Source organism: Scylla paramamosain, chromosome 1 (assembly GCF_035594125.1).
Source record: "Scylla paramamosain isolate STU-SP2022 chromosome 1, ASM3559412v1, whole genome shotgun sequence".
NCBI lineage: Eukaryota > Metazoa > Arthropoda > Malacostraca > Decapoda > Portunidae > Scylla > Scylla paramamosain.
In genome coordinates, this window is record NC_087151.1 from 11,485,001 (window position 1) to 11,509,989 (window position 24,989).

At 40.6% G+C, this 24,989-nt stretch overlaps 1 protein-coding gene across 2 annotated transcripts; it reads right to left on the reverse strand.

Annotated features, from left to right (window-relative positions):
• Nucleotides 1–39: 39 nt before the first annotated feature.
• Nucleotides 40–18,121, reverse strand: LOC135100638 (fas-binding factor 1 homolog). Of its 2 annotated transcripts, XM_064003710.1 has the most exons (19): nt 18,025–18,121; nt 16,649–16,754; nt 16,353–16,521; nt 15,902–15,985; nt 12,975–13,993; nt 12,080–12,293; nt 11,527–11,704; nt 11,143–11,245; nt 10,683–10,789; nt 8,477–8,585; nt 7,593–7,798; nt 6,189–6,306; nt 5,555–5,686; nt 4,860–4,949; nt 3,733–3,915; nt 3,240–3,398; nt 2,743–2,919; nt 2,433–2,624; nt 40–339 (listed from the first exon to the last, which is right to left on the reverse strand). In XM_064003710.1, exons 2-19 carry the CDS (start codon nt 16,727–16,729, stop codon nt 253–255), a joined length of 3,408 nt encoding a protein of 1,135 aa, XP_063859780.1. In that variant the 5' UTR covers nt 16,730–16,754; nt 18,025–18,121; the 3' UTR covers nt 40–252. The 2 variants fall into 2 exon arrangements, with proteins under 2 accessions (XP_063859780.1, XP_063859790.1); XM_064003720.1 differs by lacking the exons at nt 16,353–16,521; nt 16,649–16,754; nt 18,025–18,121 and having other exon boundaries at nt 15,849–15,984.
• Nucleotides 18,122–24,989: the final 6,868 nt, after the last annotated feature.

Here is a 24,989-nt window from a genome sequence, read left to right on the forward strand (position 1 = left end):
GCAGAGCCTGGCCAGTAAATAGTAAGCAAAGGAAAGCCTTCGCCACCCAGGAAGCACACTGGCCAGAGCACAAAATGCACCTGCAACACCTCAACGCTCACACACTGCCTCTCTTGGTGCCAGAACACACACCTACCATTACAGGTGCTTGGGTGAGCCTCCAGCATCACACTTAGTGGAGTACTTCGCTTTCAGTGATAGAGTAATAGCATAAGACAACCAAACATCAGGATGACTCAAGAGCAGATATCTTCAAGAGCCCTTTTCTCCCTCTCCTTGTTCTCCTGTTCCCCGGGCAGCAGCCAGCCGAGCCAACACTGAGGCAGGTGACCTGTCCACCTGGGAAGGGAAAGAAGTGAGGTGATTCAGGGGAGGGAAGGGAGTGGGATGGTTTCAGGGAAGGGAAGGAAGCAGGATGGTTTCAGGAAAGGGAAGAAAGTGGGATAATTTCAAAGGAAGGGAAGGAAAGGGAAGAAAGTGGGGGTAATTTCAGGGAAGAGAAGGGAAGGGAAGGAAGTGGGGTTGTTTCATGGAAGGAGAAGGAAGCAGGGTGGTTTTTGGGAAGGGAAGGAAGTAGAGGGATTTCACAAACATGCTTCAGTAAGAGAGATATACAACAACTATGCATTAACCCTTGGATTGCTATGGCTTCTCCTTAAGCTTAATAAAATGGTCTAGTCAATTTGGTGCAAACATAAGTATAACTTTAAAAGACATCAGTGCTAGTCAATGGGGTGATTGAATGTTTCAAAGCTTTTAGTGTCTGTAGTTTTATTTTCACTTAGAGAAAATTACCTAGGGGATCTCAAATGTAAAAAGTGTCACAGTCAGAGTTGGTTTGATTTAAAATCAAATTATTTAAATCACAGTAAAAAAAAATCATGATTTAGATCAAATTAAATATACAGTATTAAAAATTATTCAAGTGTTATATTGAGGGTTAAAAAATCATGATTTAGATAGAAATTAAATATGCTGTAGTAAAAATTATTTAAGACTTATATTAACGGTAACAAATCATGATTTAAATAAAAATCAAATATACCGTATCAAAAATTATCTAAGTATTATATTGAGCATAAAAAAATAATTATTTAAATCTAAATTAAATATGTTTTATTAAAAATTATTTAAATGTTATAATGAGAGAAGATAGCTAATGATTTAATATATATATATATATATATATATATATATATATATATATATATATATATATATATATATATATATATATATATATATATATATATATATATATATATATATAATATATATATATATATATATATATATATATATATATATATATATAAGAAGGAAGGAAGAACATGTGAAGCAGTTCAACAGGAAAAGTATCCAGTGTACTTGTCCCACACATAGTGTACTGATCCTGTACTTGTCCTGCAGCAAGTCAGGCACCAGTGAATCATTGCCATTTCTTACAAGAAAAATATTCAAAATGCATAAAAAAAGAAAGTAAGGTCTTATGTTGATAATAACAATAACTGTAATTATGAAGTTTAATAAGCTTAATTATTTTTCAATGCAAAGTAAGTTAGTTATTTTAATGTAACAGATCTGATTAAACTATTTGTCCTACTTATGATTTTTAAGTGAAAACTCATGTTGGGTAATGTATGATTTCATTTAACATTGGCCAAGTTTAATACAAGAAAATGGCCTCATAAGACTGAAGCAAAATAATCATTGTAAACAAACAAGTATTAATACAAAAAAAATAATTGAAATAAAAAGGTTTATTTAAATAAAAAAGTCATTTAAATTAAATAAATCAATTTTTAAATATTTTCAGAAAAATCCTGATTTTTTTCCAACCTGGTCACAGTACAAAATAAAAATCCCATGAAGCTGGTTTATCTTCATTTGTTACTACAAGAAGAGCAGGGATTCTCAACCTTTTGCAAGTTGGGCAATTCCAAAGTTAGTTCAATGCAGTTGGGGTCCCTCTCCTCCCAGCACCATCCACTCAGCCCCCTCCCCAACTATGCCCCCATAGACAGATAGATAGAATCAAATAGATAGATAAATAAATAGATAGATAGCTGCATCTCCTTTGTACTAATAGCCAGTGAGTCCATGATATTCCATGATTTTTTTTTCCTCTCCTGTCCTGTGCTTGTTCACCCCATCGGCCACCCACTAGTTGAGAACCATTGAAGTAGAGGATTGTATATACAGTTAACTCTTTTACCCTCTAAATCTCTCCCTCCAGTTAACCTGATACCACAAGGCAGTGTATATACTTCCTTTGACTCAATATGTATGACCCATCAAAGTTCCTTATCTCAACCATCCTCCACTCAAACTTCATGATATTATCTCTAACCTACATTTAAGTTTCATGGATTAACAGACAATAAAAATGATAAAGGAAGGAGCATGGCATGTGAGATCCTGAAATTTCTTACACTGTTGGTCAGTTCCCCAAGGCGTGAGACAGAGGGGGCATGTCCCTCACCACCGTCCCCAGGCAGGCGACGTCCCCCAGCAGGAGGCTCCAGAAGCAGTTGTGCCCCACCACGCCTCTGACACACTGCACACACCCCAGCCTGGGCCAGATGCACCACCTCCTCCCGCAGCTGCTGAAGCCTCAAGTGTTCCTGAAGTGAAGTGATGATGGTCAATGAAATGCTGTGGAGCTGATGTGGTAGATAAGTGTCTGCTGTAAATGCAAGGATGTGAAAGAGACAAGAGAAGACAGAAGAATAAATGCCACACCTTGTCGATCTTATCCTGCTGGGTGTGCAATACGCGTGTCTGAGCAGCAATCTGGCTGAGCCTCTCCTGCTGCTCGAACCTCAGTGTTTTTATTTCCTCCCTGGCTGCTTCACTGTCTCGCCGAGTCTTTTCCAGCATTGCTGACTCCTTAGCATTCCCTTCCCTCTCTAGATTCACCTGTCAAAATAAAACAAGCAACATAACTTTTTACAAGAATATGATACAACATAAATTCCAAGGACAAAAGGCAGAAATATTTGTTAAATCTACAGAGATTGTGAGGAAAGTAAACTGTATCCAAGTACTATCAGGCTCAGTAAGAGAAATAAATCATCCAGCAATATTTCTTGAGAAGGTTAACTAAAAAAGAAAATTGCTTCAATGATCTACAAGACCTGAAGGTAAACATCTACACCATCAGGAAAACAACAGGCACCTGAAAACAGCCTAAAGAAGCATATAACTGTGGTAGACTGAGCATCTCATCTCTCTCATACCTTCATCCTTTCCTCTTCCAGCTGGAGATTCAATTCGTTCAGCCTGGCTTCCTCCTCCTTTAGGCGCTGCTGCTGCAAAGTCACTGCTGTCATCTTCTCTCGGAGGCGTCGCTGCTCTTCGCTTGCCAGAGAAGCCTCAGCATCTCGGCCTAACATGGTCTACAAGCACATACAACGAATTATGAGGGAGGGAGTAGTAAACAAACTGAGATTAAAGCAGACTGACTATATTTTCTTCAGCCTAAGTTTTCTTATCACCTTTCCCATTCAATTTGTCTCATCTTCAGAAAACAAATTATCCTATCCAGTACAGTAAGTTTATCAATGGAGGGAAAGCTAGTAAACAAACTCTGGCTTAAACAGACAGCCTCAGTTTTCCTACCACCTTTCTCATTCAACTGTCTCACCTTCACACAACAAATAATCCCATTCTGTGCAGTAACATAAGAGTTTATCAATACTAACTTTTCACAACCAAAGTTCACCAGCTCACCATTTTACTGAAGGAAGTCCCAGCAGCACTCAGGTAAGGCAGTGTCTGGTGTCTGCTGAGGTCAGCCTGTGCATTTGTCAGCTCCTGCTTTTGCTGAGCCACAGACTGCAGCAGAGTGCGGTGCTCCGAGAGGAGGTTCTCACGTGCCTTGGCCAGGTTCATCCTCTCTGTTTCAGTGCTCAGCTGGAGAGAGAGAGAGAGAGAGAGAGAGAGAGAGAGAGAGAGAGAGAGAGAGAGAGAGAGAGAGAGAGAGAGAGAGAGAGAGAGAGAGAGAGAGAGAGAGAGAGAGAGAGAGAGAGAGAGAGAGAGAGAGAGAGAGAGAGAGAGAGAGAGAGAGAGAGAGAGAGAGAGAGAGAGAGAGAGAGAGAGAGAGAGAGAGAGAGAGAGAGAGAGAGAGAGAGAGAGAGAGAGAGAGAGAGAGAGAGAGAGAGAGAGAGAGAGAGAGAGAGAGAGAGAGAGAGAGAGAGAGAGAATCCATGCATTTCTTCATTGTGCATTATATAAACTTTAGATTCCATCATCAGAAACTTCAATCTTTCAATATTTTATCTCTTCTTTACTATCTGCTACATGTACTCTTGATGTACACAAGTACAAATTCGTAGCTGCACTAAATACAGCAGCTTTTTTTTGTTTGGTTCAGTGGCATTCTAGAAACATGAATTTGGTAAATTTGCAGGAAGACATCTTGAACACAGCAACTGAAGTCTATGGAGAAAATATCCCTAATTTACAAATTAAGTAAAGGACATAACTCATTCATCAATTAAGGGTTTTCTTCCACATGCCAAAACCTTATCCCAAATGCCAGTACCTCAAGAGACATTTAGAGCTTGATAAGTTATACAAATCACATATAATCACTAAGTACACCAAGGTACCAAAAAAAACTAACACACTATGACAGCCTTCCATAAATATGAATGAGAGAAAACTGCAAAACCTGACAGAAGAATGCATATGTGTAGAGGTGTGCAGCAACCCTTGGTACTGAGGAAAACCAAGAAACAAATGGTATGACAGCCTTGCATGATAATTGTGAATGAGGGAAATCCACAAGACCTGACAGGAGGATACGTGGGTGGTGAGGCTTGAGACAATCCTCGCACCACCACCCCAACACTTACCTGCAGGTGCTTCCTCTCCTCCATCATGGCCTGCCGCTCTATCTCCACCTTCATCCTCTCTTGGGCCAGCCGCCACCGCTCCTTCTCAACCTGCAGTAATGGAAAGGCAACTTGACAAACATTATACTATGGCACTGTGCAAGGTTGACAGTTTTTATTCTACTTCACCAGTGCATCAGAAAATTCAGGTAAACTTGATACAACATTTTTTTGTGTGTGTTTCAATTGGATGTGGTGTTTTCTTGAATATATTTCTGGGGTTTTATATTTTAGTTTAGGTTTAAGTATCTCATGTGTTTGTTTTATTTTATGTGTCCATTAAGTGTTTTGTGTTGTATAGGTTTCTGTGTCATATTTATGAAATGCTTGCTTTTTTTTTATTGAGGATAACTTGTAACCAGAACAGCATGCTCATGTTGCTTATTCTTCATGACCTTTTAGTATTATCATGGACTGCAGTATTTTGTTTAAGTCAAACTATTATGATATTGTCTTGATTATATGGTTATCTGTGCAATAACTTTACTTTGTGGCTGTGGTCAATGAACTACTACCACTACTACTGTGGATGTGTGTGTGTGTGTGTGTGTGTGTGTGTGTGTGTGTGTGTGTGTGTGTGTGTGTGTGTGTGTGTGTGTGTGTGTGTGTGTGTGTGTGTGTGTGTGTGTGTGTGTGTGTGTGTGTGTGTGTGTCACCTCAGAGCCTTGCTGCAGGAGGGTGTTTTCCAGCCTGTGGATGAGGGTGTTGAGGCGGCCACGCTCATTCTCGGCCTCAGCGCGTGATGCCGCCAGCTGCCCCTCAAAGTCCTGCAGCTGCTTCTCCTTCATCTGTGTGCAATATAATGCCAACTTCCTTATCATCAGACCAAATATCTCTCCTTCCTCTCCACCAATATCTCTTTCATAATCTTCTCTTTATAAGTAATGCTGTATGTAGATTCTCTCTCTCTCTCTCTCTCTCTCTCTCTCTCTCTCTCTCTCTCTCTCTCTCTCTCTCTCAAATTAATACAACATGCATTTTTAAACTATATTAGAAATTCTGAAAATATTAATAAGGATCATAAGTAACACCTGCATGGTGAAATATACATGCTTTATGGTCATACTTGTTATTCATTCTTTTAGCTTATCATAAACCAGTCTCATGAGGAGCAAAAGATCTGCTGCTGTCTGTTCTATTGTGTTCCTTCTTGTGACATCTAACACCTTGTCATAATAATCAGGGTGGGGTTTCATCAACAAGGCTAAACTCCCACAATGCAAGGTACATCCCTGCTACCTGAGGTCCACTAAGTGCTCCACTAAGGTCATCTGCTCCACCCACACCCACCTTCAGTGCCCTCTGCGTCAGCTCCAGGGCAGAGTCATGGCGAGTGTTGATGGACGCTGTGAGTTCTGTGAGTTCAGAAGTGTTGGTCTCCAGCTGCGTCATCACCACTTCCACTTCCCTGTTGTGGTATTGTCACTCTGTCATTCCCTTTGCTGAGGTGATATTTTGTCATTCTCTCTCTCTCTCTCTCTCTCTCTCTCTCTCTCTCTCTCTCTCTCTCTCTCTCTCTCTCTCTCTCTCTCCAGGCATTGTCATTCTGTCATTCTCTCTCTTTGTTGTAATATTATCATTCTGTCATTCCCTTTATCCAGTCATTGTCATTCCCCTTGTCAAGGTAATATTATTCTGTCATTCTCTTTGTCCAGACATTATCATTCTGTCATTCTCTTTATCATAGTATTATAATTCTGTCATTCCTTTTGTTGACATTACCATTCTATCATTCCTTTCATTATCTCCTTGTACAGTTTGAAGATATGCTAGGAAACTTTTATACTGACATGGAGACAAGGTAAAGTGTAAAGGACATAATGCTATTTGCTATCTATACTATAAAAAATCCTCACGGTTTCTTGTAATTCCCTTTCAATATTAATTCTACTTGCCTGCAAATATAAGATAGAATTTCCAACATAAATTCTTAGAGGCTTTTTTTGTTGTTTGAGGTAAAGATATAAATGCAACAAATAATGAGTAAAAACTGAGAAACAGGAAAGACAAAATAATATATGAACATGTACAAGTTCAAATAGAACTCCTTAACGTAAGAGGTAAAAATAAAGTATGAAAAAAAAAAAAAAAAAGAATACCTAGATAAGTAATAAGCCTGTGTATCTGTGTGTGTGTTGTGTGAGTGTGTGTGTTGTGTGAGTGTGTGTGTGTGTGTGTGTGTGTGTGTGTGTGTGTGTGTGTGTGTGTGTGTGTGTGTGTGTGTGTGTGTGTGTGTGTGTGTGTGTGTGTGTGTGTATTTACCGAGTTGTATTTACCTAGTTGTGCTTTATGGGAAAAGAGCTATGCTTGTGCTGTCCCATCTCCATATCTTTTAATATCCAACTTAGCCTTGAATCCATGTATACTTTCTGAATTTACTATCTCCTCATCCAGACTGTTCCATACATCAATACTATATGGGAAACTATACTTTTTGACGTCTCTTCTACAAGCACTCCTCTTCAGCCTCTTTCCATGTCCTCTAGTGTCCCATGTATCCCAGACCATTAAGTCGCTCCAGTCCAGCTCCTCTACTCCCTCATATGCTTCATATGTGTGTGTGTGTGTGTGTGTGTGTGTGTGTGTGTGTGTGTGTGTGTGTGTGTGTGTGTGTGTGTGTGTGTGTGTGTGTGTGTGTGTGTGTGTGTGTGTGTGTGTATATAGGTTAATAAAGTTATCTGCAGTCTCCCTCACTTGGCATGTCCTGAGGCAGCCACTGCCGCTTTCAGCTCCAGGTCCTTGAGGTGTGACACTCTCTCCAGGGTGGCCGAGTGCTCCTCCCGCACCCGGTCCAGCATGCCAGTGTACAGCTCCCTGGTGCGCTCCACAGCTTGTGACCACTCCTCCTTCACCGCCACCAGCTGCCCTTGGTAGGATGTGGACAGGCTCTTCTTCTCCTCCTAGTAAAAGATGAAAGAGTGACAGAAGCTTGTCTGTTTTCAAGCATTTGCAGAATTTTGATGGGCTAAAAATTAATCTTGCATCAATTAAAGATTTCATAATGGATATTAGTTTTGCATATATAATGAATGTGTGACATTTTATAATAAAAAGTTACCGTGGTTAATGAATTGTCTACCTATTTATCTATCTTTTCACCTAACTGTTTTTTTATAGCTAATATTAAAGTTTACACTGGGCCAAATGACAATTTATGTTTAGAAGTGAGGAGTTTCCTGTAATTCTATCTCAAAACTTCTATTTGTGGCAAGATTTTCTTTCTTTACTCATCAATCAACCAGTAATAACTGCTAGCTTAATAAAGTCTACAATGTCTTTTCTTGAAACTTTTCTCAATAAAGTGTATACCTAATCTTCTTATGTGTGTAAATTTGGGAACAAAATTTTGAACAATGCACTAAGTCCTGATGCAAGGATTGTATAGAAAAGGAGAGAGGAATATCAAAGTGCCATGGGAGTAAATTTTTTAGGGAAGCAAGAAGTTAGTTATAAGTGAAAAGAAACTCTTAAATACTAGATGTGTTACTGTTAGAAAAAAAATAGAACTTATCATAGAGAAACAGGACATGTATACTAAAGAACATGATCAACAGTACAAGAACTTTGGATCACCATACCTGCAGCAATGACAATTTACTCTGAAAGTCTGAAAGGAGTGAGTCCCGTTCCTCCCTGAGCCTGGCCTCCACTCGTCCCCACACCCCGCGCTCCACCTCCAGCTGTCTCCTGAGGGGATGATTGCAAGTGATTATGAGGATTTTCAGCCAGCTACAGACACATTAAAATGTGTTGTGAGCAGCAATGTAAAATGGAGAAGAAATAAGAACTAATGAAAGAAGAAGTGAGAATACAATGCAGGGAAGACTGAAGATGAAAGAGAGAGAGAGAGAGAGTGGAAGAGTGTTCCACATCGATTACCATGCTTTGAGTTATGGTCTGACCATTTTATCCTGAGTGTTTAGGCATTGTGTTTTTCAGAGACTTCCCAGCCTGTGGCACTACCAAATCTTGTGCTGGGCAAATTATTAGATTAGAGCTTAAATGTCAGTGATAATCTCACTCCCCACACACCACTTTCTCTCTTTCTCTCTTCCTCTTCTTCCTTCTTGTCTGCGGCATGAGAGGAAGTGACCAATGGACTGACAGTCACTCTGACAGTGTGACAACAATGGGAGAAAATGCTGCCAAATATTGTGTTGTTTGCAAAAAACAATGCAGTTATCACAAAAAAATAAACATACGAGTATACTCCATTAACTTACATTTTTAGAGGATTATAGTGTAATATTACAACTCCATTTAATTTTTTAGTAGCAAGTAACTAACATGAGGTGTGTATTGGTACAAGTTTGGCAGAGCTGAAGACCAGAAAATCCCCAGATAGGACAATGCCCAAATGCTCAGGATAAAATAGTCAGACCATGGTCATAGTCCAGCTATCACACAAGGTAGATGTACGAGTATGGTCAGAAGGCACATGCATGGAGGAGACAAGGAATAGATTACAGCTAGATGGGTCAGCTGCTTTAAGGGGATAAGTGAGTAATTACCGGTCGTACACCCCAGCCAATCTATGTAGCATAGGAGTCTCCACAATAGTCTGCCAGGGAGTAAAATTAATTATAATGTATTCCATATCCAGGGACGTGACTTCTCAGCTGCATGTGTGTGCGGGCCAAATTCTTGTACAGTGAGAGGTGAATTACCCTCCTGTTTATGTGTGGGCACTCATCTGTATTCCTGTTGTGTTAAATGCTACTGCGAGTGGGGGGAGGACATCGCCAACACGCTTTTTGACACTGAGGATTCTTTTGAACTGCCTTGCAGTAATTTATCTCTCTTCCTTTTAAGGAGGGATATTGTATTACCAGGCAGGAAGAGTGTTATAATACCTCGCTGGAAGTGGACAGTCCATTACAAGGGTGGTTTTCCCCTGGAGTATTATATCTTGACTGTAATTGTTGTTGTCTCTTGTTGTAATTGCCTTTCCCTAGATATGTTGTCGATCCTTTCTCAGCTGTGGGAGGTTAATTGCTGTTGTATTTCCCTTGTCTATGAGTGGGTAAAACAGACTGGTGACTGCATTTGTGTAACCTGCATGACCTCATTTTGTAACATGAGCTCATTTGTGCATTGATCCTTTCTCAGCTGTGGGAGATTAATTGCTGTTGTATTTCCCTTGTCTATGAGTGGGTAAAACAGACTGGGAACCTCATTTGTGTAACCTGCATGACTTCATTTTACCATTGGTAAAAAGGGTGCATGAGTCAAACGTGGACCTTGTAACCCACATTAAGCCCTGCACCCTGTCATGTAGGAGGTGACTTGGGGGGGAAGCTAGTCCATTTGAGGCAGCTGAGGGAAGGGCAGGAATTTGTGGTTATAACAACTGGATTTTACTAAACTATGTTTTCTTTTTTGTACACTTCAATATGTTATCTGTGGATTAGAGGGCATAAAATGCTTGTTGATTTGGTAATAAGTAGTGCATGTAGTGTAGACACAGACAGTGCAGTGATTCTCAGACAAGACATGCTCTGTGATACTCTTTGGAGAGTGGAGTCTAGCATTAATATAAGGAAGACCAAGAATGTGTCAGAAATTTTTCTGTCTCACAGTTATGTGCACAAAGACTAGCTGTGATCCCCTATATCCCCTAACCATATCTTATCTAGATCCCACAATAGTATAACATTTATCTCCTTAATATTTTTCATATCCTGTCCTGATGTTCCTGAGTCACCTAAATAACTGAAGAAGCTGGGAAAAACAGGTGTTGTGGTGTTCCCTGCTGCTTGGCTCCAGCATCATACCAACAAGTACCTGTGACTTTCCTCCAGGAGAGCCACTTCCTGTGCGTGTTGTTTGCGAAGCAGGTCAAGTTCAGCCTTGGCCTTGGCTGCCTCAGTTTCTGCTTCTTTTAAGTTCACCTATTGAACACAAGATGTTGAACCTTAATTAGTATACTGCAGTATTAAGGTCACTTAAATTGACATAAGCAAATTATTATAGAAGCTATTAGCTAGTGAGAAACTTTATAGTGCACAGACTTAAACTGGTACTTAATTATAATTCTATTCTTATTTTCCTTATAACATTTTGCTTGGATTATATATCAACACCAATGATAAGTTGTGAGAAAAATGACATGAATAAAGTAATATTATTTTAGATTCCAGAATAAACCTATACACTTTTTTCCTCTATCACTATTTATAGTAAACTGTATGTTGTTGAAATTATTTGATCAGATACAAACTTAAGGTGTTACAATGCTCCTTACCTCAATATTTTTCTGTTGCTCAGTGGCTGTGGCAGTGTCCCCTTGTGGAGCAGCAGGAGGAACCATGGCAAACTGACCCATGGTAGAAACTGCCTCCTGGTACCTAGAAAAAGTTTTCTCCCTCTGAATTCTAAGTAAGCCATCTTCTCTCTTTTCACCTATCTACCAATATTCCAATGAATGAGGGTATCCAAGACAAGAGATACACATGCACTCACTTTCACAATTGCATCCACAAACACTCTCCTATTTTCAACAGTAATTCTTGTATCCCTCTTCCATGAATTTTTTCTTCAAAATCATGTTTCTTCTTACCATCTAACTCACAGATGATACTCGTAGTTTAAGATGAATTAGGAGAGAATTTACCAAAACAGGACCAACCTTTTATTAGCAGCCTCTTGTTGTGTCCTCAAGAGTTCAGCCATCATCTGCTGCTGCTGCTGCAGCTGCTGAGCCATCTGTGAACTGAGCTGCTCCTGCTGTGACTTGACCTGGGCAGCAAGGACAGCAGCCTGAGCTTCCTGCTGCTGCTGCATCAATAGCATAACTTGTGGACTGTCTGAGAAAAAAAAAAAAAAAAAAAAAAAGCATGAGGAAGAAATGGTTATGGTTACATATCACTTGTATGTTTATATTTTTCTGATTTCAATGTTATATTATTCTGTATATGCAAAATATAATAAAAAAAGGCACATGGGAGAGAAAATACATACATACTAAGGCTGTCATTCCAAAAAAAAGTGAGTAGCCATGACAAGGCACACAACTTTCATATTCACATGTATTCACACTACTCTTAGCCTCTTAGCCCCCAACAGAGAAGAGAAAGTACTCTTGCCCTCTCTTTACAGGGATCAGTTGTACAGCCCAGAGAGAAAATAAATAGGTATAAAAGTAAAAAAGAGTGTTACTGCATCAATATGGCAGCACTTACTTTGCATGCCTTCAACTGGTGCATGCAATGGTGCAGGTGTATAGGTGGCAGCTGCTGCAGGTGTGAGTGGGGCTGCACGGCTGGAGAAGGCCACACCTGCTCCCTGGGGAAGACCACTTGCTGTAGCAGGAGTGGGAGGTGTGGGGTTTGTGGCAGGTAGCTGTGAGGCTTGGCTGGCAGTTCCTGGGTCTGCTGGGCTGCTCTGGACCTGTTGCTGCAAGTAGCGTTACATATGGTTTAAATGGTGTGCAGATTATTTCACCTCACAAGGAGCATCAGTGTTATGAATGTACATGACACTGGTTAAGTTGAAGATTCACAACAAGTTGGTGTATGGATCATTGCCTGCCATCAATTCTCAAGATGCTACAGAGTGTATATGAGTACTTTGGAGGAATGGGAGTCATGACAAGAGTACCAATGGAAAGTGAAGTGAGAGTCATAACAAAGGAATGACAGGGAATTCCACATTATCTTCTTGTATGAAACTGATTGTATTGCATGGGGCCTGAGAAATGGAGCAGAAGAGTGGATGGAATATAATAGAAATAAGGTGTCAGAGGACAGAGCAAGAAATGAAAAAGCACGGAGGACTGATGTTGGAGTAGAATGAATGGCTGACTTAGCAAAGTACGAGATGTTACAATGTCTACGCAAGTGGAAAGGATAGAAGAGTGACTGGTGAAGATAACTTGATTAGAGGTGACAGTTACAAGGCTAAGGGAAAGACCATAAATGAAATGAATGAATGGGTGGTGTGATAGTACATTGAAATAAAATACATTACTGCCCTATTGATTTGTTTCACAGAATTATTGGTTTCCTCCTGAAAGAGTGATACCTCCACTAATGCTCAGCCAACAGACATACACATTAACCTCAATGACTTACTCACCTGTTCAGCTGCAACAGGAGACTTTTTATTGCTGGAGAGGAGACTTCCCAGCCAGTCTTGATCTTGACCTGGGGACTTCTGGGAAGCAGCAACTGGCTTCTCCACTGAGGCAGTGACTGTACTCTCTTCAATATTTTTCTTCACAGCCTCAGATGCTTCCCCAGAATCCCCAAACAGCCAATCATCCTTCCTCCCTGGCCTTGAGGATTCCTTCTGAGCCCCTGGTGCTGATGACACCCTCTTGTTTGGGCTTGGGTCACCACTGATCTCCTTGTTTCCTCTCCTGTGTGACCTCACATTACCCAGGATGTCATCATCATCCACCTCGAAGGGTTTTCTCTGGGGAGCTGACCTGGAGCCTCTCTTCCTGGGTTCTGCATCACTCAGAAAGTCAAAGTCCATGCTGTCCTTGGCAGGTGACTTACTTGGTGTTCTCCTTCTGGGGCTGCTGGACTTGCTGGCTGATGGTGTGTACCCCTGAAATCCTCCACTGCTTGGTGCTTCTTGTTTATTTATGTTTTTGTACTTGTCATCTAATACAAAATCTGACGGCTTCTTTCCTCTGGGTTTATCCAAGGGACTTTTAGATAGGAGGCTATCCAGGAAGCTTCCTCCTCCCTTTGGTGAGGTTGAGGGTCTTTTCTGCATGTCTCCAATATCTCCAAGCAAGTCTCCACCGTCATCATCAAACATGGAGTCATCAGTGCTTTTCTTTCTTCTACTGGTTTCTGTTCTTCCACTAACAGGTCTCTGGGTGGCCTTTCCTGGTGACACGCTAGGCTTACTGGCATCACCATCATCGCCAAACAGTTCTGACATGAGCTTTTTCTTGTCTCTTCTTGGAGCTGCCACACCTGGAGACTCTGAGGCTTCAGCTGATGTGGCTTTCCCTGGGGAGTCATCACCAAAGAGTTCATCCATCAGCTTTTTCTTATCCTTGGGCTTCTGGCTGGTGTCTGCAGAATCATCTTTGCTCTTACTTATGTCCACATCCTTCTTTGCTGGTGGTGATGGTTTTCCTGTTAAGAAAAATGATATTATATATATCAATGACTTGAATAGTGGAATTAGTAGTGATGTTAGTAAATTTGCAGACGATACAAAGATAGGTAGATTAATTAGGTCAGAATCGGATGCCATTGTCCTGCAGGCGACAGATGACAAATGCAGTTTAATATCAACAAATGCAAAGTACTTGGCATAGGTAGAGGAAACCCACACAGTAGGTATACAATAAACAATGAAATTCTGGTAGGTACAGGGTACGAGAAAGATTTAGGAGTTATAGTTAGCTCTGAACTCCATCTAGAAAAACAATGCATAGAGCCCAGAAACAGGGCAAATAGGGTATTAGGATTAATTTTTTGGAGTGTTAAAAGTAGAAGGCCCGAAGTAATATTAAAGTTATACTTGGCGCTGGTCAGATCTCATCTAGACTATGCTGTGTAGTTCTGGTCCCCACATTACAGGAAAGATATAGGTCTATTAGAATCAGTACAGAGGAGAATGACTAAAAGGATAAAGGGGATGAGGAGTATTCCTTATGAGGCGAGACTGAAGCTGTTAAATTTACATTCTTTAGAGAGACGTAAGTTAAGAGGAGACCTGATAGAAGTCTTTAAGTGGTATAAGGGTTATAACAAGGGGGATGTAAGCAAAATTCTTAGGATCAGCAACCAGGATAGAACAAGAAATAACAGGTTCAAGCTTGAAAAATTTAGGTTTAAGAAAGAGAGAGGAAGAAATTGGTTCTCAAATAGAGTGGTGGATGAGTGGAAAAGACTCAGTAATCATGTTGTTATCGATAAGGCATTAGGGAGCTTTAAGAGAAGATTAGATAAGTTTATGGATGGGGATAATAGGTGGAAATAGGTAGGTATATTTCATACAGGGACTGCCACATGTAAGCCTGGTGGCTTCTTGCAGATTTCCTTATTTCCTATGTTCTTAAAAAAATTATGCTAAATAAGTAAATCATCATCATTATCACAACTCAGTTTCCTCGACTTCATATGGTTGTCCAGTGTGGTGAAAACAGATTATTTATCAGGTGAAAAAAGCTACACCATCACAGAGAGTAAAATTAACATCTTATATCACATTAATTTCTTCCTGATAAGTATTATAAATAGCATTGAAAATGTTGGCCAAGAAACTGGTTTCCAGAAATACTACACAGCACAAAATTCTAGAAACACACCATCAGCATATTTGTTACAATCATCAGCCTCTATAATTCCAGTGCAGGACAAAAGCCTCCTCTAACATTCTCTACACATCTTTATCAAATGCACACTTCTCCCAGGCCACCCAAACAAAACATCTCATCTCATCTTCCTATCTTGTTCTGTCTGCCCTGGATTTTTTTTTTACCATTCCTAACTTACTGTTCCACTACTCTAACACTATCTATCATTTATTTGGCTCATGATGTGTCCTGCTGTCAAGCTTCCCTTTGGCATTTCATTCAAGAACTGATGCAGGATGTCAGTCATTGAGGGGTATCTATTATTTGTTTGAGTCATGATACATCCCACTGTCATGCTTCCCTTGGATATTTCATTCAAGCACTGAGAAAGAAAGTGACCTGAAAACAGGATAAAACAGTCACAAGAGGTACTAAACAATGATCAAACCCCTGGCAAGACAAAGAAACATGAGTCTGACACCTTACCAATCAGGCTAAGAGTGGATAATCGGGCCTGAGTGGATTTTAGTTGGCCTTGACTGTCCTGTCACTACAATACCTACTTGGAAAATAAGAAAAATGGGGAAGAGTGAATGAGTCCCCAGCCAAACATTACTCAGGAAAGGATACACAAGATAAAGGGTTAATATAGAGAAAGCATGTGATGTGGTAAAGGACATCAATACCCATTTTTGAAAGATGGCCACCACCATCACTCTATGGGAAGACAAGAGCCAACCTGGTGACTGTGATTTCTTCTGTGGCTTTCCTGGAGACTTGGCAGCATCATCATCTGAGTACAGCAGGTCATCAGCATCCCAGTCTGAGAGAGAGAGAGAGAGAGAGAGAGAGAGAGAGAGAGAGAGAGAGAGAGAGAGAGAGAGAGAGAGAGAGAGAGAGAGAGAGAGAGAGAGAGAGAGAGAGAGAGAGAGAGAGAGAGAGAGAGAGAGAGAGAGAGAGAGAGAGAGAGAGAGTCTTGAATATCATAATTAAAAAAATTTCAACTATCACGATAAGCATTTCAAAAACAAAAGAAAAAAGAAAAAAATATTCTAACATGAGTAATAAGAGCTTCAGACTGAGGAAAAAATAGTACATATTTTGGAAGTGAGTGTAGCAGATTAATTAAGCATGACTGATCTTGGCTTGATTAGCTGTAATGGAGGTGGACAACAGAGGAACCTACATACCATCATCATCATTGTTGTCTCCTTTTCCTGGTGGTGGTTTATCACGGAAGGTTACTTGTCGCTTGCCTCCTTTCTTCTCTGGACTGGCTGCTTTGCTACTACTGCTGCCTGCCTTGCTAGTAGACTTCAGGTTACTCTTGAACAAGTTGTTATCTATATCATCTATGTCCTAGAAGTATGGTAAATCTTGTTGAGTAATAGATTTGATACATAAGAAATTCAGAATAAAAAATGTTCACATTAGGAACTATCTCAAGTCAATCTTGTAAAAATATAAAGAACTGAAAACTACTCACAGCCATGAGCCGCTCCATCTCCTCTGGATTGACATCAGACACAGGGTCTGAGTCTGTGCCACTGAACTCCACATCACTCATGGTGGCATTACTCTCTCCCTTCTTGCTATGAAGTGAGAGGGAAAAGAAAAGGTTATTATACAGTTCTAGGAAGATGTTGCTATCTGCATTATTAATCAAAAGTATAATTAAGCAGCTTCAGACAGTAGATTTATCTTTCCTTTTTCCCCATAGCCAAGGTAAAACCTTCAAAATTCTCATTCCATTATCATCAATTTTTGATAAATAAAGTTAGAGTTGAAAAATTTCCAGAAAGTGAGACAAAGTTGGGAATGGTTATAATTACATGATTGGAATTTCAATAAAAAATGTGAAAGTAGAATCCTAGATTTGTACTGAGTGATGTGCTGATCTTCCTCCTTCATCACAATTTGGCCATTTCTTTTTTCATGAGGCATGGATATTTATTACAATAATATTTGTAATACATGTATTACTGAACTGTAAAACTGAAAAATTGACTTCATGGTTGTTTTCATATTATTATCCTCCATTATTTGATTTTTCTATATGGAATTCTCTATGGGACCTGGCATTAAGTGGGCATTTTTTTTATACAACTTTTTTGTTGCCTTTGGACAGTGGCTTTGCATAAAGAAAAAAAAAACTATAATGGAAACCACAGTATTTACTGTGGTACTAATAACATTTATTCATACCTCATTTTTCTGTTTTAAACTCCTTTATAGCTAACACTTAGTGACAGTTGAGTTTCCACATACACAAATCGTAACTTTCAAGAAGTTTAATCTGCCAGAGTGAGATTTATGTATTTCAGTCATTTTTTTCTCCTAACTGACAAAGTTTTATTTATTTCCCACATTACAAGCATATTCTCACCTGGCTTGCTTCATTAGTACAGGTAGACAGCTCAATAACAACTCACCCTAATATGTCATTCACAACTACCCAAACACATGGGCATATTACTGAGTCTTTACTAATATTTTTGGTGGTACTTGGACCTGCCTGGCTAATTTCTTCAGTATATTTTGACAACTCATCCATACGTAACCCAATCATGCAATAATCACAACATTATCTAAGCACATATATACATTACTGAGACTTTACTTCGGCATACACGTCTCCACGAGTGTCCATTACTTATATTCCCATTGACTCTGGCGCAAGTACCTGACTGGTATATACAGTTTATTCAGTACATTTTGACAGCTCATTACAGTAATTTTACTCATCTACTAATCATGTAATTCACAACGGTACCTAAACACAAGGATATATTACTGAGATCTTATTTATATTTCTGCAGCCCGTGATACACCTGACTGGCACAAATAATATGCGAACATAACCTGTTTAACGCTGAAAAGGTACCACCGCTGCTTCTCCCCTGCCAGGTGACCAAGCGGGTTTGTTTACACCGCGCCGCGCCGCCTTGGCAACGCTCAGGGGATGATTGCTGCTTTTCATCGGCTCTTGTTTATGTCATGGAGGCGTTTTAAGGGTACTATTTTACTCTTTCACTATTCTCAACATGGCTATTCTTACCCTTCTCATTAGATAGAGCTTTTCATTCTGAGTAATTTGAACCCCATAATATACCCACCGCAAATGATCTATGATGAGAGCAATTCTTAAAGTTTAGCTAGGCTAGGTTAAATTAGTTTGTTTAGGTATGTTTGGTTATGTTAGGTTAATAACTTCACTACCGCAGAAATGGGTTCTCAATTAGGAGATCGGTTCGTCGATTAAGGAGTGGCGACAGAGATGTGAGTGACAAACTGCGCTCCGGACGCTCATGCACAGCCGGTGGTCTTTTTTGGTCCTGCGTGACCATCCATGGAACCCACCTGGCACACTTTTTTTTCTGTACTTAGGGATAACAATACGTTTCCAGTGCACCGACACCCACATCCAACTATGCACGCATTTCACTCACCGTCATTCGCCGATTAGCGTGGGTAAGTTGGTCGAGATGCGCTTCATTTTCCGTAGTGGTGGCTGTGCATGGGCGTCTGGAGCGCAGTTTGTCACTCACATCTCTGTCGCTACTCCGGAATTGACGAAACCGTGCTGACATCAACTGTGTCGACTATATAAACGTTCACCAAACGATCACACGAATGTCGATTGGTTCAACTTCTGCGTGGAGGAATTCAGTGACGCATCTCTGCCTCTCACGCACGTCCATGACAGGGTTGCTTTCTTAGACTGTCACACTGTCAATATCTGGAACAGAGAGATGAAAATTTCATGTTATTAGCGCAATGGTTGTCATCATAATAATGTCATAAGCAATCCCCTCGGACACCATAAGGCGGAATAAAAAATAGGAGGTATTACTATTTGGAACGACCTTAATAATATAGAAATCTTGTTAATATGTCATTAGAACCATTAAAAACACCTTAAAATCCCATGTCTCTTCATATAGAACTTTTGGAAAGCAGTGGAGGTGTAGTGCACAAGTGTTTCAGAATAGGATTCAAAGAGGTAAACCCCACATTAAAAATTCGAGAACCATATTGGTACCAAGAAGTCTGTAAACTCCCGACCAAATGCGAAGAGAACCAACATGGCAAAAGGTGTCTTGGACTGAGTAGAGACAGCCAAGCAGGGGAGGGACAACCCTGAGCTCTCCGTGTTTTCTTCCTCCTCAACGAATGTGGATCAGTATGAACAAATAAACTTTTTTTTAGCTGCTCCAAACTTTTTTCACTTCCAGACCACAATAACAGTTGCAGGCTTTCTCATCTCTGCAGTGTTTTATCACTTGCTATCTTCTACCACAATTTTCACGCTAACTACTCTTCTGATCTTGCTAAGTACTTGTCTCCCCTCCTCCCACTGCCTCACTCCACAGCCCTTACTTTTTCCCACCACTATTCTGTCCACTTACGTAATGCAAGATTTAAACAGTATTCTCAATTTTTCATCCCTTTCTCTCGTAAACTTTTGAATTCCCTGCCTACTTCTGTATTTCCTTCTTTCTACGACTTAAACTCTTTCAAGAGGGAGGTTTCAAGACACTAGCTTATTCTCCAATATTTGATTATGTGTTTGACTTCACTTTGGGAAATGGGGACTGATGCTGAAGTGGGCCTTTTTTTTTTTTTTTGCCCTTGGTCAGTCACATTCTTACATATACATAAAAATAAATAAATATATAAATAAATAAATAAAAAAAGGTTCCAGGATAAGCAAGGTCTCTCTCTCTCTCTCTCTCTCTCTCTCTCTCTCTCTCTCTCTCTCTCTCTGGTGTTCCCGGCTGGCACTCCATAGGTCTCTTTCCTCGCGCCTCATTGCCTTGTACAGCCTGTTTACTAATATATTCGAGTAAAGTACTTTTTTTTTTTGCTAATTCTACTGTTTTTCATGCAGCACTTCATCTAAATACAAAATAATACATTATTTTTATAATAAATGAGCTTTAAACAGAAACAGAGTGAAAATGAATTAAATAAGACTAAAAATTAAGACTAGTTAGAAAATACTATAACTTTTAAGTACAAATGTTAGGGATAAATTTTAATAAGTTAAATTATTTCTACATGTCACTTTACCTCGGAAGCAGGTCGAAATAAATATCTCCAATCAAAACACCATTCCTCGCCAGTAAATGAGAAGTAACATTAGAATGAGTTTATCCGTGGCATACATCCGTTTTCTTTCAGCAAGGAAGGGAGGACATTCCAAAAGGTTAACTCAAGTATTCGTTCGTAAGTGTTCGTTTTGCAAGTGACCTACTGCTCTCATTATATCAAGAAGAAGAAAAGAAGAAAATGATGAGAAGACGAAAAAAACTCATTAATACAGACAATCTTCCACATTAACTTTTTCTCAGTGACACTCAAAGAAGTTTACTGCATTTCCTTGCACTCAACAGTCCCCCATCCAGTCCCTCTACGCTAGGCACATTTGAGATATCCTTTTCAGAAAAATCTAAACTCAGATACTGCCATCTACTGACGCTTCATAATATCACACATCATAAATATTTTTCTTTATATATATATATATATATATATATATATATATATATATATATATATATATATATATATATATATATATATATATATATATATATATATATATATATATATATATATATATATATTCCTTCATGTTTCTTTCTATGTAGGAGGGACACTGGCCAAGGGCAACAAAAATCGCCCCCCCCAAAAAAAAAAAAGCCCACTGAGATACCAGTCTCATAAAAGGGTCCAAAGCGGTAGACAAAAGTTGAAGGATAAGTGTCTTGAAACCTCCCTCTTGAAGGAATTGAAGTCATAAGAAGATGGAAATACAGAAGCAGGCAGGGAGTTCCAGAGTTTACCAGAGAAAGGGATGAATGATTGAGAATACTGGTCAACTCTTGCATTAGAGAGATGGACAGAATAGGGGTGAGAAAAAGAAGAGTCTTGTGCAGCGAGGCCGCGGGAGGAGGGGAGGCATGCAGTTAGCAAGATCAGAAGAGAAGCTAGCATGAAAATAGCGGTAGAAGACAGCTAGAGATGCAACACTGCGGCGGTGAGAGAGAGGCTGAAGACAGTCAGTTAGAGGAGAGGAGTTGATGAAACGAAAAGCTTTTGATTCCACCCTGTCTAGAAGAGCGGTATGAGTGGAAACCCCCCCCCAGACATGTGAAGCATACTCCATACATGGACGGATAAGGCCCTTGTGCAGAGTTAGCAGCTTGGGAGGGGGAGAAAACTGCCGGAAACGTCTCAGAACACCTAACTTCATAGAAGCTATTTTAGCTAGAGATGAGATGTGAAGTATCCAGTTCAGATTATATGTAAAGGACAGACCGAGGATGTTCAGTGTAGAAGAGGGGGACAGTTGAGTGTCACTGAAAAAGAGGGGATAGTTGTCTGGAAGGTTGTGTAGAGTTGACAGATGGAGGAATCGAGTTTTTGAGGCACTGAACAATACCAAGTTTGCTCTGCCCCAATCAGAAATTTTAGAAAGATCAGAAGTCAAGCGTTCTGTGGCTTCCCTGCGTGAAATGTTTACTTCCTGAAGGGTTGGAAGTCTATGAAACGACGTTGAAAAGTGCAGGGTGGTATCATCAGCGTAGGAGTGGATAGGACAAGAAGTTTGGTTTAGAAAGTCATTAGCGAATAATAAGAAGAGAGTGGATGACAGAACAGAACCTTGAGGAACATCACTATTAATAGATTTAGGAGAAGAACAGTGGCCGTCTACCACAGCAGCAATAGAACGGTCGGAAAGGAAACTTGAGATGAAGTTACAGAGAGAGGGATAGAAGCCATAGGAGGGTAGTTTGGAATTCAAAGCTTTGTGCCAGACTCTATTAAAAGCTTTTGATATATCAAAGGCAACAACAAAAGTTTCACTAAAATCTCTAAAACAGGATGACCAAGACTCAGTAAGGAAAGCCAAAAGATCACCAGCAGAGCGGCCTTGACGGAACCCATACTGGCGATCAGATAGAAGATTGTGAAGTGATAGATGTTTAAGAATCTTCCTGTTGAGGATAGATTCAAAAACTTTAGATAGGCAGGAAATTAAAGCAATAGGACGGTAGTTTGAGGGATTAGAACGGTCACCCTTTTTAGGAACAGGCCGAATGTAGGCAAATTTCCAGCAAGAAGGAAAGGTAGATGTTGACAGACAGAGCTGAAAGAGTTTGACTAGGCAAGGTGCAAGCACGGAGACACAGTTTCGGAGAACAATAGGAGGGATCCCATCTGATCCATAAGCTTTCCGAGGCTTTAGGCCAGTGAGGGCATGGAAAACATCACTGCGAAAAATTGAATAGGTAGCATGAAATAGTCAGAGGGTGGAGGAGAGGGAGGAACAAGCCCTGAATCGTCCAAGGTAGAGTTTTTAGCAAAGGTTTGAGCGAAGAGTTCAGCTTTAGAAACAGATGTGATGGCAGTGGTGCCATCTTGTTAAAATAAAGGAGGGAAGAAGAAGAAGCAAAGTTATTGGAGATATTTTTGGCTAGATGCCAGAAGTCACGAGGGGAGTTAGATCTTGAAAGATTTTGACATTTTCTATTAATGAAGGAGGTTTTGGCTAGTTGGAGAACAGACTTGGCATGGTTCCGGGCAGAAATATAAAGCGCATGAGATTCTGGTGATGGAAGGCTTAAGTACCTTTTGTGGGCCACCTTTCTATCATGTATAGCACGAGAACAAGCTGTATTAAATCAAAATTTGGAAGGTTTAGGTCGAGAAAAAGAGTGAGGAATGTACGCCTCCATGCCAGACACTATCACCTCTGTTATGCGCTCAGCACACAAAGACGGGCCTCTGACACGGAAGCAGTAGTCATTCCAAGGAAAATCAGCAAAATACCTCCTCAGGTCCCCCCAACTAGCAGAGGCAAAACGCCAGAGGCACCTTCGCTTAGGGGAATTCTGAGGAGGGACTGGAGCGATAGGACAAGATACAGATATGAGATTGTGATCGGAGGAGCCCAACAGAGAACAGAGGGTGACAGAATAAGCAGAAGGATTAGAGGTCAGGAAAAGGTCAAGAATGTTGGGCGTATCTCCAAGATGGTCAGGAATACGAGTAGGGTGCTGCACCAATTGCTCTAGATCGTGGAGGATAGCAAAGTTGAAGGCTAGTTCACCAGGATGGTCAGTGAAGGGAGAGGAAAGCCAAAGCTGGTGGTGAACACTGAAGTCTCCAAGAATGGAGATCTCTGCAAAAGGGAAGAGGGTCAGAATGTGCTCCACTTTGGAAGTTAAGTAATCAAAGAATTTCTTATAGTCAGAGGAGTTAGGTGAAAGGTATACAGCACAGATAAATTTAGTTTGAGAGTGATTCTGTAGTCGTAGCCAGATGGTGGAAAACTTGAAAGATTCAAGAGCGTGGGCACGAGAGCAGGTTAAGTCGTTGCGCACATAAACGCAGCATCCAGCTTTGGATTGAAAATGAGGATAGAGAAAGTAGGAGGGAACAGAAAAGGCGCTACTGTCAGTTGCCTCAGATACCTGAGTTTCAGTGAGGAAAAGAAAATGAGTTTTTAGAAGAGGAGAGGTGGTGTTCTACAGATTGAAAATTAGATCTTAGACCGCGAATGTTGCAGACGTTAATGAAGAAAAAGTTGAGGGGGATGTCAAGACACTTAGGGTCGTTGTCAGAAGGGCAGTCCGACCTGGGGACAATTGTGGTCCCCTCCCCAGATGTATACTCCGAGGCTGGTGTAGGAGTCGCCATGATAATTTTGAAATTTTGGATGAAGGGTGTGTGTGTGTTATTAGATGCTTGTAGTTTTGTGTGGAGGAAGAGAGTTGTCTTTAGAGGGCAGGCTGTGACTGTCCCCTTGTGTTGTGAGACACAAAGGAAAACGTTCAGTGAGGTCACAGCTGGGTTTAATGATAAGTTCACAGCATCCCTTAATCCAGTGCTATAGACCTCACTGGGAGAAACTATCGTTTCGGCAGGTGCCTACTGCCTCCTCCTATAGTTGTAATTGACATACTGACATATTGACATTTTCCTCTTAACTTCGATGTCTACAGTTACTTATACTTGGCCGCGCGAAGGCAGAGCCGCCATGTAGTGGTGGTTCTCCTGCTTCTTCTACTTCTGATGATGGAGGTGGTGGCGCTTCTTCCTCTGATAGTGGTGCTTCTTCTTTTTCTTCTTCTCATGGGTATGCTGTTTCTTCTTCTTCCGATGGTGGTGCTGCTTCTTCCTCCTTCTCCTGACCCTGGCAACTACATGAGCCACCTAACTAACCATATCGTATCACATCCTATCCTAACCTATCCTAGCCTATCCTAACCTTCCTATCCCTGACCTGATGAGTCAGTCAGTTTGGTGGTGCTTATATCCTATCCTATCCTATCCTAATCTCCCTATCCTTAACCTGCTTGAGTCAGTCAGTTTGGTGGTGCTTGAAGTTGTCAGGGTCACTTCTCTTCTTCTATATCTGCTGGTGGTTGGTCCTTCTTTTTCTTCTTCCTCTGATGCTGGTGATGGTGCTTCTTCTTCCTCTGGTGGTGGAGGTGGTGGTCCTTCTTCTTATTCCTCTGCTGCTGGTGGTGATGATGGCGATGAACCTTCCTCTTCTTCTTCCTCTGATACTGGTGGTGGTGCCTCTTCTTCCTCCTCTGCTGCTGCTGTTTTTTCTTCTTCCTCTGCTGGTGGTGATGGTGCTGCTGCTTCTTCCTCTGCTGCTGTTGCTTCTTCTTCTCCCTCTGCTGCTGGTGGCGATGGTGCTGCTCCTTCCTGTGCTGCTGCTGGTGGTCTTCGTCTTCCTCTGCTGATGTTGCTGCTTCTTCTTCCTTTGCTGTTGGTGGTGATGGTAGTGCTTTTTCTTCTTCTTCCTC

Bases quoted from the DNA above. Each gene is read 5' to 3' on its own strand.
- LOC135100638 (XM_064003710.1), bottom strand. From the start codon at position 16,729: ATGAGTGATGTGGAGTTCAGTGGCACAGACTCAGACCCTGTGTCTGAT. The intron at 15,986-16,352 runs GTATGTAGGTTC...TCTCTCTCTCAG, and splicing joins AGACAACAATGATGATGATG to ACTGGGATGCTGATGACCTG. The intron at 12,294-12,974 runs GTGAGTAAGTCA...CGCTACTTGCAG, and splicing joins CTCCTGTTGCAGCTGAACAG to CAACAGGTCCAGAGCAGCCC.